Below are 13,101 nucleotides of genomic sequence, written 5' to 3'. Positions count from 1 at the left end.
TGAGAAGACCTGCTGTTGCACAAGCAAGGGAAATACTAGTTTTTCATTCGTACGGTCAGCTCTCTCTTAACCAATATTCACTCAGCCGGTACTCTCAAACATCCCAGCGCCTAGGTCTCCTCTTCCGGGTGGCTGTGCTACTCACAGGCAGCGAAGGGATCCCTTCCTGCCCTACGCCATTGATGTTGCTTCCCCTTCTTAAGAAGGGACTGGCTCCGGGACGTGGGTGAGGAGCCAAGAGGAAGCCGCTGCATCCGCTGCTCCCCATTCCTCTGCGGACAGGGCGGTGGAGGCTCCAGGGCTGCCCAGCAACCGCTGGTGTGGTTGGGGGAAGAGCATCCTTCCGCCATGTGCCAGCCCCCAACCTCCACGGCACCACCGGATGGGGTGTCGGCCACTGAGGGCTGCTGATCCCCAGCAGGATGGGTGACCAGAGCTTGGGGAGTCAGCTGTGCCTGCACCCTCCTCCCCCCGTGGTACTCCGGGCCGGGGCCTGAGCTGCTGAGCCCTGGCAGGGAGTGCAGAGCAGGCTGCGTGGATGGAGGTGGCGCTCTGGGGACAAGGGATCCCTCTCCACTAGCTGTAATATTTTCATATCCAGCAACCTCCCAGTCCCAGGGCTGCTGGATAGGAGAGTTTACTGTAATAGGCAAGTAGGTCTTGTGTCTTAGGTGATATTTTGCACAACAGTTTCTTGCTAATTCCAGACTAGGCCTAGCATTCACCCAGAGCCATCACTTCGTCTTAGCCGTGTGCGATTATAATGGTCTTCTTTTAATAATACTTTACCACTTGAAATGGAAGCGTTCTAGTTCTCAGGTTTAGAACCAATCTGAGACCCCGTGCTTAGCTGCATACGATAGACCAGTGCACGATTAACCTGTCAAATACCATTTCTTACAGCATATATGTCAGTAGTAAAAGAGAAAAGGCAGGTTACACCAGTTGTATACCCCACTCTGTGGCAAACTCAAGGGTGGTTCGTAACCTGGAAGGCTGACGCAAAACATAGTCACAGGGAAGAAAACTGCATGAAAAGCTGCTCAGATACAGTTCTTCATGTGTGTTTGTGCTATTTTATGTGTAGAACCAAGTCCAGTATCACAGTCACGGACTAAATGGCTCATAAAAGAAGAAATCTCTGGAAATGTAACCTATGTTCTTTGCGTTTGGGGGACATTCCCCATATGGGAGGAAACGGGAGACACGCCCAACCCTGGGCAGGGGAAAAATTAGGGAGAGTTACAGGAAGTCCCGGCAATAGAGGGGGGATGGAGGGCATCCCAGAGGCAAATTTGCGTTCAGCGTTACCCAAAAGAACCACAGCTTCATTTACGATAGGATTATTCCTATTTAAACAGCGTGACAGGCTGAGTTTACGTATTCATTTGCAGAGCAAAGAAGTTAATAACACTGCAAGTTGATAACTTAATTGGGTAATAGCACAATAAAAGCAATCTGATGGGTTAATAACTTGGGTTCATAATTAAATCTCACGGCACAGCAAGAGCCGCAGGAGATGCATTTAAGAGCTGCTTGCAGCTTGCAAGGCGTGGTCTGAGTCTCCCTGGGCTTCACTTGAAAATCAGGGCACTTGTTTGGGAGCGTAAATAAGGCTGTCGGAGCCGGCAGCTAGGTACCCCACTTCCCCTTTTATTTTTGAACCTTAGCCTTGGCGTGAGGGGAAACTTTCACCCTTGGGCATGTGGTGTAGTCCGTGAGCTGGCAGTGCACTGAGAGGGGAAGAGCCAGAGCAGCGGGGGGTTTAATGATGGAGCTGGGGGAAGCCCCAGGCCTGAGCTGTTACTAGAGTGGGATGGTAGCACCACTGCAGTTAAGGGTAAGACTTGCATTACTTCAGTAGCTCACCTGCCAGGGTGGGTGACCCTGGGTTCTCTGTCTTGCTCATTGGTTGGTTGCTAGTTCGATTCCAGCTTGGCAGTGTTGATGAATAGTTGGCTAGATGGGTGAGCTGCAAGGAGCACTTCCAGGTTTGATCTCTTTTGGATATATCTTTGAAAAAAAATAAAACAACCCCACACTTTCAACCTAAAGACTGTGCCCATAACTACTGCATGCCATGACACATACTGTCACTGCTGCCCTAGTCCTGTCCCCTCGTCTAAACCAGGGGTCAGCAACCTTTCCGAGGCAAAGTGCCAAAATTTGACCTTCGACCTCTACGTAGGGTCCAAGTGCAGTCGATACTTTTTAAAGTCACTATTAGTCCTGCTTACGACAGCTTCATTGATAACTTCAGATGCAGAGCTGCACTCTTTATATAGTGGTTGGTAGCATTAGCTGGTCCGCATGGAGGAGGTGGGGTGGGGCTGAGCTCCCACCTCACCTGCTGATGAAAGCTGGCTCACGTGCTACTGTGGACATGCGGGTGGGGGTGGGGGCATTGCTGCCCTCTGCGTTAGAGTAATAAACCAGAGGCCCCGTTCGGTTGGCCCAACCTGTACTGTTTCAGCCGTAACACCATGACCGACCAGCCGGCCACTTTTCTGCTTCTCCTGTGAGTGTCTTCATGCTTTGTCCTATGCCTCAGCATGTGTAGAGAGCTCACTGGGGAAACCAGGCGAATCAACCAGCCAGGCGTCTAAAGAACCTACCACGTCCAGAGAGGAATGAGTACAACCGCTGTGTCAGAGGAGAGGCTCAGACAAAGGTGGTGTCCGCTCCAGTCCCCAAACCACAGGAGATCCGAGAGAAGTTTCCTTGGGGTGTAGAAATAAAACCTTCCCTTAAAACTGCATAACCCTTGGAGAAGGGAAAGAGGCTGCAGAGAGAGCATCACGCTGTAGGCCCACCTGTCACCAAATCAGGGATGGACAATGACAAATCGTTGTGGGAGATGACTGCCCAGGATGGAATATTGCAGAGAGGGATCTGGAGATCACAGAGGAACGCAAACTACGCGCGAGTCCACAGTGTGATGCTGTTGCAAAAAAAGCAAATGTGTTTCTGGATGCATGAACAGGAGTTCTGTGAGCAAGACGTGAGAAGTCATTCTCCCGCTCTAGTCTGCACCGGTTAGGCCTCGGTGGGAGTGTTGCGTCCAGTTCTGCGCACCGTGTGTTAGGAAGGATGTGGAGAAATGGAGAGGCAGAGAAGAGCAACTAAAATGATGAGAGGTTGAGAAAACGTGACCTGTGCGAGAAGGTTAAAAGAACTGGGTGTGTTTAGTTTGGAAAAGAGAAGGCCGAGTGGGGACATAAGAGCTTTCACATACCGAAAAGGGTGTTACCAGGAGGAGGCAGAAAACATATTCTCTTTGGCCTCTGGTGATAGGAGAAGAAGCAACGGGTTTAAACTGCAGCAAGGGAGGTTTAGGTTGGACATTAGGAAAAATTTCCTAACTCTCAGGGTGGCTAAGAACAGGAGTAAACTGCCTGGGGTGGTTGTAGAGTCTCCGTCACTGGAGCTATATAAGAACAGGCTGGATAAACATCAAACAGGCATTATATAGATGGTGCCATGAGGGCAGGGGACTGGACGTGATGACCTCATGAGCTGCCTTCCACCTCCGTTCTGTAGCATTTGTGCCTGTTTCTTGGTTCTACTTACTAACCTGTGTTCCTTGCAGTTCACCCCCATTGCTAGCTCTGCCACCATTGCTAGGAGAGTCTTCATCGTATTCAACAGGAAAAAAATCTATGAATAGCTGCAGATTCTTGCTGCTTCAAGCTAGTAACCTGTGGTAGTAGCCCTGTGAGCGGTTCCCATTGATGGCAGGGTGGCCTCATGGCTTGACCCCCTTGCAGGGGCCTACGGGCCTGGGGTGTGGGTCTTCAGCCCCCACCCTAGAGGCTGTAGGATACGTTTGGGGCATGATCCCGAGAATCTAGTTTCCCCTCCGGCGGGAGTGGGGTTCTCTGGAGGAGGGGGTGGGGCTCTCCCTTTGTGCCTGGGGGGAGGGTCCTGTAGCTGCACCCTCTGGTGGCTGACCAGGTGGCAGGGCTGGCTCGGGCCCTGCTTGCCTCCAGAGCCAGCTCCTGCCTCTTGGCTGGTCAGCCCCAAACTGGGCTGGCTTCCCTCCTTTTATGCTCCTCCAGGCCTGACACTGGCTGCTGGTGAACTAGAGCGGGGCCGATGGGGCCAACAGGCTCAGTTTAACCCCTGCCCTGCCTGGCCTCCCTCTCTCACCCTTACAAGCCGCAATTAAGATTGTCATCCCAATTGTCTTGTGTGTTGTTTTTGTTGCAGGCATGGGCCCTGGAGAGAGCCGGTTAACCCTTACTACGTCAACACCGGGTATGCGCTGGCACCAGCCACCAGTGCGAATGACAGCGAGCAGCAGAGCATGTCTAGTGACGCAGACACCATGTCGCTGACAGACAGCAGCATGTGAGTTACCTGCCCGGGGAGGGCACAGCGCGGCGTAAGGTGGGACGTTGTCTGTCTGTTTCCTGGCGATGGGAATTACCGGCCGCTCGCTCATTTCTCAGATTCCAGGCGGTGGCTTCGGCTGTGGAAAGGGGTCTGGGCTATAGACGGTGGGGCGGATCATTCAGAGGACTATCTCAGAGTTAAATGGCTGCCACGGGGTGTACCTGATGTGACCGATCTAGAGCCAGTTCGTTCCTGTCCTGGTTTCCTTTTGAGCTTTATTGCTTTGTTGTTATCCGTGGAGACGTGGACTATTCTGCTCTGCTGAGCTAGAAGTGTTTGGAAACTAAACCAAACAATGACCAGCAGGTGTTTCTGTACCAGCCAGCCGGTGCAGGTGGGTTTGCCAGGTGAAAAGCAGAGATTAGCTGCTCATTGGCCCCCTCCTTTCATGGATTGAATCAAACGGTCTTCCAGCTGTGGTGTTTCGCCTCTTGTGTTATTTTCTGAAGGTTCCCAGGTTTATGAAAAACCAAGTCCTTTCAGAGAGCCGGTTACTGAGATAACAGCACCAGAGTGTCACCCGGTAATCGCTTTGTTGGAGTACAAGTCAGAGAACTTCTTGGGCTTTTTTTCCTGGAGGCGTGGAAGGAAATCGTTTAGATTGTGGCTGATAAGTTGGGGGCAGGGTGATGCAACAGCTGTGAAGGCACTGACTTGGGAAATCTGGGTTCACATCCCTGCTCTACTGGAGACCTCCCGGTTGATCTTAGCCAAGACACTCTGTGCTTCTTCGGTTTTTCCCTATCTGTAAAGTAGGAGTGATAGCCTTGCCCTCCCTCCCTGGTGGGTTGGGAGGATAGATACATTAAAGATTGTGAAGTGTGTGCGTAGGTACATTTTTTGGTACAGTACTTACTTCACATCAAGCCATTTGATTGATATGGGCTCATATTTATTCATGTGTCCTCATTCTACTCTTCAAATTGTCAGTAGAACATGTCTCTGTGTTGTGTGTCCTCTCCTGTCACGTCCTCAGTTGCAGCCTTCTCTCTGCTAAATATACATACAGGGGGGGTTCGACCCACTATATCAATTATGAATAGTGAAGTTCCAGGTTTCCTTCTTCCATTTATTTTTAATAAGTGCAAAAGACACATCACTTTGGAAAATAATTTCATTAAGCCACCGCAAGTGCTCCATAAGAAGCCGTCAAAGGAATACTCAGAAAAGCAGAACAGTTAATGAGTCTTGCTTTAAACAGTACAGTTGGCCAAGGTATCTTCCGAGGAGACTCTAGAAGTGTTAACAAATCTTGTTCTATGAGTAGTTGTCAGTATGACAGTTCACTGGTGACGATTTCGGCTTGTCTCACCCACTGGTTTGTTTGGTCTTGGTCTTCTCACTCCTGATGAGATCTGAGTTTCTCAGAGATCTATGAAATAGTTATGTGGTAGCATGAGAACTGAGGCTGATGTGGGACCTTAACTTGTTCTTCTAAAATTTATAGAGTTTCACTTTGAGTCACTTTTAGGCTGCTCCTTGTACTCTCTTGCTTTCAGAACTGTTGGCAGCTAGGAGAACCAGTAAGGTCCAGGAACTTATGATTGAGTGTTTCAGAGAAGCAGATCTCTGATGTCGTCTGACTTGCTTCATAACGCAGGCCGGAGGATTTCCCACAATGTCTCCTAGCACAGCTTTTTCAGATAAACATCCAGTCCTAATTTTTAAAGTGAGCAGCGATTGAGACTCCACTGTGACCCTGGGTAAATTGTTCCAATTGTTAATTGCTCTCCCCGTTAATAATGTATGCCTTATTTGAAGTGCGAATTTGTCTAGCTTCATTTTGCAGCCATTGGCTTGTTCTACCTTTCAGACCCCAGGAGATTACCATTGCAGGTTGAACCCCTCATCTGGCATCCTCGGAACTTGACAAGTGCTTAAGCGAATTTGCTGGACCATGGGAGGTCACTGTTGTCTAGCACAGTGTTTCCCAAACTTAAAACATTTGCATATTCCTTTCAGGACTTCAGCCTTATTGGCGTACTTCTCCCAGTGCCCTCCCAGTGCCGTCCCAGTGCTTTTCTCCTGCTTTTTAGTAATTTATTTTCTGCTGTGTACCCATGGAAATTCTTTCGCGTATCACACTATGGGAAACAATGATCTAGCACATTACCAAAACTTCCACTACTTATTGAGCTCTCAGAAGACATTTAAATATAAATTACATCTAAATAACATCACAGAACACGGAGAGCCAGGACTGGAAGCTGTAAACAAACTTTATAGGACTGTGGGAAACTTGGCCACACCCATGAGAAGTTGTTGTCCCGCTAACTGTAATCATGCCTTCTTTAACCAGTTACTTATCCATGACAGGAGCTTTCTTCTTATCCTAGGTCGGCTTACTTTCCTTAGCAGCCTTCAGTGAGGACCATTGTCAAAGGCTTTCTGAATCCCAAATACGCTATATTGATTGGGTCACCATCGTTCATGTTTGTTGGCTGACTCAAAGAAGTTTAATAGATCGATGAGGCAAGACTTCCCTTTACACAAGCTGTTGATTCTTCTTCCACATACTGTGTTCGCCTGTATGTGTGATTGTTCCATTGTCTCATGCTGAAACTAGACTTTGAGCCCCGGGTTTAAAAAATGTGTGTTAGACTAGCTATCTGCTTGTCACCTGGCACACAGGCTGATTTAAGCAGTAGGGCACATAGCACAGTTAGTACTTCTGCAATTTCATCTTTTGAGTTCCTTCAGAAGTCTGGGGTGGATACCATTGGGCTCTAGTGGTTCATGCGTCAGCTTGTTCCACAACCACCTCTATTACTTCAACCTGGGAGAGTTCCTCGGATTTGTCTGAACATCCTCCGGTGAAGAATGACACAAAAAATTCATGCTGCCTCTCCTCGGTGACCTTGTTCTTAGTCAAATTGTTAATCTGTCTTCGTCACGTATCGGTTCCCAAAGGGAGCAGCCCCTTGATTTTGTTGTCGCTTTGCCTCAAGGTTTGCCCCTTACAACCTCAGTGTTGAGTTTACACTGTACAGAACAGAGTTTAGCGCACACCGGTTCCCCATTAGCAGAAGAATCCTGTCACCCATAGCCATTCCACAGGTTGATGCCTGTATCGATAATCCTTTAATGGTGGAGCAAAGGATGCAACTTTGTACACCTGGCGTATCCGTCCATTTCAGATTTCCTCAGTAGAACTGTTCTCGGCACGGTATTTTGTGCCTGAAACATATTTGGTGATGGTGCTAACGTTACGAGTACATGATCTGACTGGAATTTATCTTCAGTAATATAAACCTCCTCACAGTGGGACTCAGGTAATAGCCTTTTCAACATTGGAAGCCCAACAGCAGCAAGGGGTAAATTTGATAATGACTGTATCTGAATTGTACACGAAGACACTTGCACAAGGTGTGATTATCTTCGTGTCGGACAACATAGCATGGTGGGATGCTGGCAACTTGTCGGTAAACGCTCAGTAACGATCACCAGTTGCATCAGAACTCACACTGCGGGGTCAAAATCCTGAGCTCTACCTAGTGAGTTAAAAGAGCAGCTCCACCTGCTCAACAAAGAGAGGAAAATGTGAGAAAGGGAAACAGATAATTGCCACAAGAGAGCAAATGGCTCCGTTACCTCAGGTCTTGGCTCCAACAGCGGTCACTGCCAGATGCTTCACAGGAAGGTGCCAGAAAAGTGTAGTGGGCAGTAAACTGCCCTGGCTGAGCAGTGGGGCTGCTGAAACAGGAAGTTTTTTTTATTAAGTGAAGTTCTGCCTGAGACTAAAGATGGGGGATCTGGCTTTCAGAGGGGGTGTGATGGCAGCTGAAATGTTAGGTTCTGAATACCTCTGAAAATCAAACCCAGGATGTTCACCTTAGATGTGGTGGTCTGTGGCTTGATGACTAACAGAGACTTGGGAGTCTACTGCTTGAGTTTATTTTTTTAACTTTATGTGATATTTACTCTTGCAATTTGGAGCTCAGTTTAGGTCCCAGGTTGTCACACACTATTTACCTCGTTTAAATTTTGTCAGGACGAGGACGTCTCATGTGTTTGTCTCCTAGCTTTTGCTTACATCCAAAGCCTTGACCTTCATTGGAGTAATTGGTCCTCATTTTCTACCTTGAGGCCCTCAACTCCACTCTGCCCTGAAGAAGCAGCTATTACCCACAAAAGCTCGTGACTTAATACATTTGTTTAGGGTGTTACAGGACTGCTTCTTGTTTGTGAATCTCCTAACACGGCTGCCCTGTCTCCTTTCCACCCCCCACAAGATGCTGAGTTGCCATCTAGTGGTGGCTCAGTGAACGTTAGTTGAATTTCTCAGTCTGTTTCCTAGTGTATGAGTGACCCATTATCACAATTAGCCCCTTTGGTGGCAACTCAGGAGAGGGGCATGTTCCTGATAGGTATCAGAGGGGTCACCAAGTTAGTCTGTATCTTCAAAAACAACAAGAAGTCCTGTGGCACCTTACAGACTAACAGATATTTTGGAGCATGAGCTTTTGTGAACAAAGACCCACTTCATCAGATGCATGAGTTGGGGGGTGGGGTTCAGAGGAGGTAATGAGCCACATCCTCCATGACTCAATAGACCTTGTCAACCCTGGCCTTCTCCTTGACTGAGACTCCCTCTTTAAATCCTCCTATGAAACCCTCTAACTTGTGCATCTGACGAAGCAGGTCTTTGCCCACGAAAGCTCATGCTCCTGATGTGGACGTCGTATTAATAGATTTACCTGTGAGCTTCTCCCCTTTAGGAGAGGAACAGTGGCTTACTTTCCCTACATGCTGTGATTTAGACAACCCTGTAGCACCCACAGCAGCTGCTTGCACAGAAAAGTCATATATTTAAAAAGTAAAAAGCAGTCAAGTAGCACTTTAAAGACTGCAACAAAGCCCGCTGCCAGCTTTGTCCACATAGCTTCTCTGGAAATACCATCACTGGACCTAACCAGGTTACTCACAGAATCTCGGGCACTTTCTCATGCTCCTCCACTAACATCATATATGCCATTATGTGCCAACAATGCCCAGATGCTTTGTATATTGGACAGACTTCCAACTCCCTTAGGCAAAGGGTCAACGGGCACAAAACAGACTTCAAAACCCTCCAGATCCACAAACCAGTTAGTCAACATTTTAATGGAATGGGGCATTCTGTCAATGACCTCAAGGTATGTGTGTTACTGAAGAAGAATTATCGCACCGTTCCGGAAAGAGAAGCAGCCGAGCTGGCTTTTATATTCCAATTCGGCACATTAACACATGGTTTAAATCGTGATGGGAACTTTCTGAGTCACTACAGGGGCTCGTCTGCACACTTGGCCCAATCTAATTCTTGACCTTCCCCCCCACCCCTCCACTCTCTGATTTGCTCACCTTGATTATCTTTTTCTGATTTGTCCTCCTTGCTTACTGTTTTTGGTTCTCTGTGTCTTAAATATTGAGTCTGTTCTGGTCTGGCCATGGTCTGAAGAAGTGGGTCTGTCCCACGAAAGCTCACCTAATAAACTATTTTGCTAGTCTTTAAAGTGCTACTTGACTGCTTTTTGTTTTGATAGTGTATAGACTAGCACGGCTTCCTCTCTGTTAATATTTAAAAAGTATTTACAGTATATTTAGCTTCTTCTGATAAAATGCAGCGACTTGGAACATGGAGGAACCAGCACCATGTAACCAGCTGGTTCTTGTAGGTGGGTCATTGCTATGCGTTTAACTAAGAGTCTCTGTTCCTCTCTCATTTTGTTCGGGTATAGATCCGTAGAGTCTAAAGCCGGAAGGGGCCACCCTGATGATTTAGGCTGACTGCTTTCTGTGCCTGTGTAGTACAGGTCACAGAACCCCACCTTTCATGGCTCAAAGGCCAAAGGTGGGCCCTTCAGATGAGAGGCCTGTGCCTGGAGTCGGGAGAGCCTAGGGGAAACTTTAGAGGTGGAACTTTCTCTTTCCTTGGCCCTTCCCTCAGTCTCAGTTGTGGCTTCCTACGTTTCACAGGTCCTATTTTCAAATCCCACATGTAAACCATTGTCTTCTGATAATATCCTGAGTATTGGCAAGTTGGATACCATGGGTTTGTGTCCGCTGTGGGGTGGATCGACACGGCAGCGATCGATGCACCAGGGCTCGATTTATCAGGTCTTGACTGCCGCTCACTTGCCCCTTGACTCCGGTACTCCATCAGACCTAAGCGATGTCAATTTGTAGAGCCTAGCCTGGATACAAAATCTATATCCACATCCCTGTCCACAAAAATGAGCTGCAGATATCCCGTGGATGTAAAGGGGTATCTGTGGATTTTCAGGGCTCTATCGATTTGAGCTGTGCTACTAGAGTAATTCCAATTTGTTAGCTTTAGATCTTCCTCAGCTTCTGATTATGTAGCAGCCCTCACCATTGGTTGTCAGCGGGGCATGGTACAGGACCGTCAGCATCAAAACTGCAGGTCTTCACCACCTGAACGAAAGGAGTAATTCCATTTTCTGGTAGCAGTCACTTACCCTCTAACCAGGCCAGACACAAAGAGGAATAGGTTACACTGAGCCACTGTATTAGACCGCCTCATCGGACCTGTATTAGATACCTTGCTGCCACTCTTCTTTAGCATATTAAAATTAAACTCTTCTGCAAGTTCCAACCTATTTCTGCTTTGGGTCCACAAGTCAGAGCTTCTCAGGCTGTTTTACATCTAGCGTCTCCTGCTCCTCCAGTGATACCAACCTCAGTTCCATTCATTTCTTCTTGTATTTCCTATGCTTCCTTCAATGTTGGTTGTGCTACTCACTAAAACTAGCCGTGTCGCTCCAGCAAGGCAAGTGGCAGGAAGAACCAGCAGCCCAAGTACTGACCTATGCTCTTGGACAGCATTCCCTGTAAGCTGAACCCTTGGCGGGATTCAGGTGCCAACCAGCTGCTTAGGCGAACACCCAAAGCTAGCGGCAGGTGTTTCTATTGGTGGTGCATGCAGTAAAATTTATTCTGCTCATGAATGGAAAAAATTAGAGGGACCACTGGTCTCAGGAAAGTGCATGGGGCAGCTGGTCTGCGTCAGTACCAGGGCTACACTGTTATTTTTAGCATGCTTCCTCTCATCAAAACTAATGCCTGGATGTTTTCCAAGTTGGAGTTTCTTTCCCTGGAAAGGGAAAAGGACGGGCATTTGTTAACATCAGGCTTGTGGCTCTGTTTCTAACCTAACCAGAAAGAACTTCAGGTTAGGCCGGCAGATATGCTACTTATGTTGCCAGGTTAGATATGCAGGAGCACTGTTGCAAGGATGGGTGTGAGACCATTCTACCAAAATATCCAGAGCAGAGCAAGATTCTTACCCAGCCAAGGGAAAAGCCATCACGGCACTTGGGCAGTTGTTTCCTGGGTAGGAGGAAGAGAAGTTGCAGGTGAGATAACTGTGGTTAGGTTAACCGTTTGGTCCCTCAGTCCCTCCTGAAAACACGACAGGATAGACTGCATGGTCTCACCTGACAGGGCGTATAACCAAAGGGTTTGTAGGAGCGGTGACGTGGAAGAAGTGCCCCACTGGGGCTTGCTGCTGTGAAGCAGAGTTGATGAGTCAAATATTCCTCACGGTGCATGAGTAGAAGTGATGGTTGAGAAAATAACAAGAAGTCCTCTGACTCCTTATCGACTAACAGATAATTTGGAGCATGAGCTTTCATGGGCAAAGACCCGCTTCATCAGATGCGTGAGTGTGGGGGTTTCAGAGGAGGGTATAAAGAGGCAGTCTCAGTCAAAGGGAGGGCCAGAGTTGAGAAGGTCTGTTCAGTCCCAGAGGATGTGGCCCATTATCAGTAGCTAATGTGGAGAAAATGGCACCTTACCAGCCGGTTTGCTTCCGGTCTCACAGGCTCAGTAGTGCAAAATGATCTTAAATTCGAATCCTTGATGTTTGCTAGCACTTTTCATTTACAAACCCAAGTAATTATCGCAAGATTACGGTTAGTGGGTTGGCTTTGGAAGCTGTAAAAAACCCTGGTGCCCTGAGGGCAACAAAAGAATCAGGCATTACCGGTTGTGGCTGCCCGTCTGCCTTGAAAGGTAAGGAAGCCCCAGTGTTTCTGGACTAGCCGACTAGAACTTTGTCAGGAAACAATTATCACTGGTGGAAAAAGAAAAGATAAGCACAAACCCTCTCACCTGCTCTCCCCTGTAGTCCAAGAGCAGTTCTTTTGGGTACGAGCAAGGATCATGCAGTCAGCCATGTCCACTTGGTTTTATAAAGTTACTTAAATTAAAAGTAAAAAGTTGCCATATTTAAAAAAAAAAAAATCACTGATTACTTTTCAGCTTCTCTAGCTGTTGAAAACATCTCAAAGAAAGTTACCTGACAAAAGGAAAACAAAAGTGCAGTGTTGGTTTTCATTGCTTTCCCTGTCTATTGAAGGCGGTTTTGTCCGGGTAAAATTAAAGTGCTTATCTTTTGAATTTGCTTCCTCTGGTTGAGTTGGCCTAGCGTATTGAATGAGGGAATGTTCCGAGTTCAGAGGTGGCACTAGGGGATCTAGTTAAAGTGACATCAAAGAGAGCACAGCAGGGCTGAACATGTGTTTGAAGCTGGCTAGATTAGAGACCATTATCAGCCTTTCGCTACTGTGCTCTGAACAGAAAGTCTGCTCTTTCCTCTGGGACTGGGGCTGCAGAGAATTTTTTTCAAAATCCTTTGCAGTACCCAACCTGCTAACAATGCTGCCTTTTCCATGAATGTTTAAGCTCCTTAGAATATGAGCTGTA

At 47.6% G+C, this 13,101-nt stretch overlaps 1 protein-coding gene across 2 annotated transcripts in view; it reads left to right on the top strand.

Moving 5' to 3' along the window:
- Positions 1-13,101, top strand: part of AXIN1 (axin 1) — a 114,734-nt gene that overhangs the window by 59,208 nt on the left and 42,425 nt on the right. For both annotated transcript variants that reach the window (XM_075010836.1, XM_075010837.1), the window contains exon 3: positions 4,210-4,350. In XM_075010836.1, the coding sequence (XP_074866937.1) occupies positions 4,210-4,350 (141 nt within the window). The remainder of the gene's footprint in view (positions 1-4,209; positions 4,351-13,101) is intronic.

This window comes from Carettochelys insculpta, chromosome 16 (genome assembly GCF_033958435.1).
Source record: "Carettochelys insculpta isolate YL-2023 chromosome 16, ASM3395843v1, whole genome shotgun sequence".
Taxonomy (NCBI): Eukaryota; Metazoa; Chordata; order Testudines; family Carettochelyidae; genus Carettochelys; species Carettochelys insculpta.
Note: the sequence above shows the minus strand (reverse complement) of the source record. Positions and strands in the feature narration are given on the sequence as shown.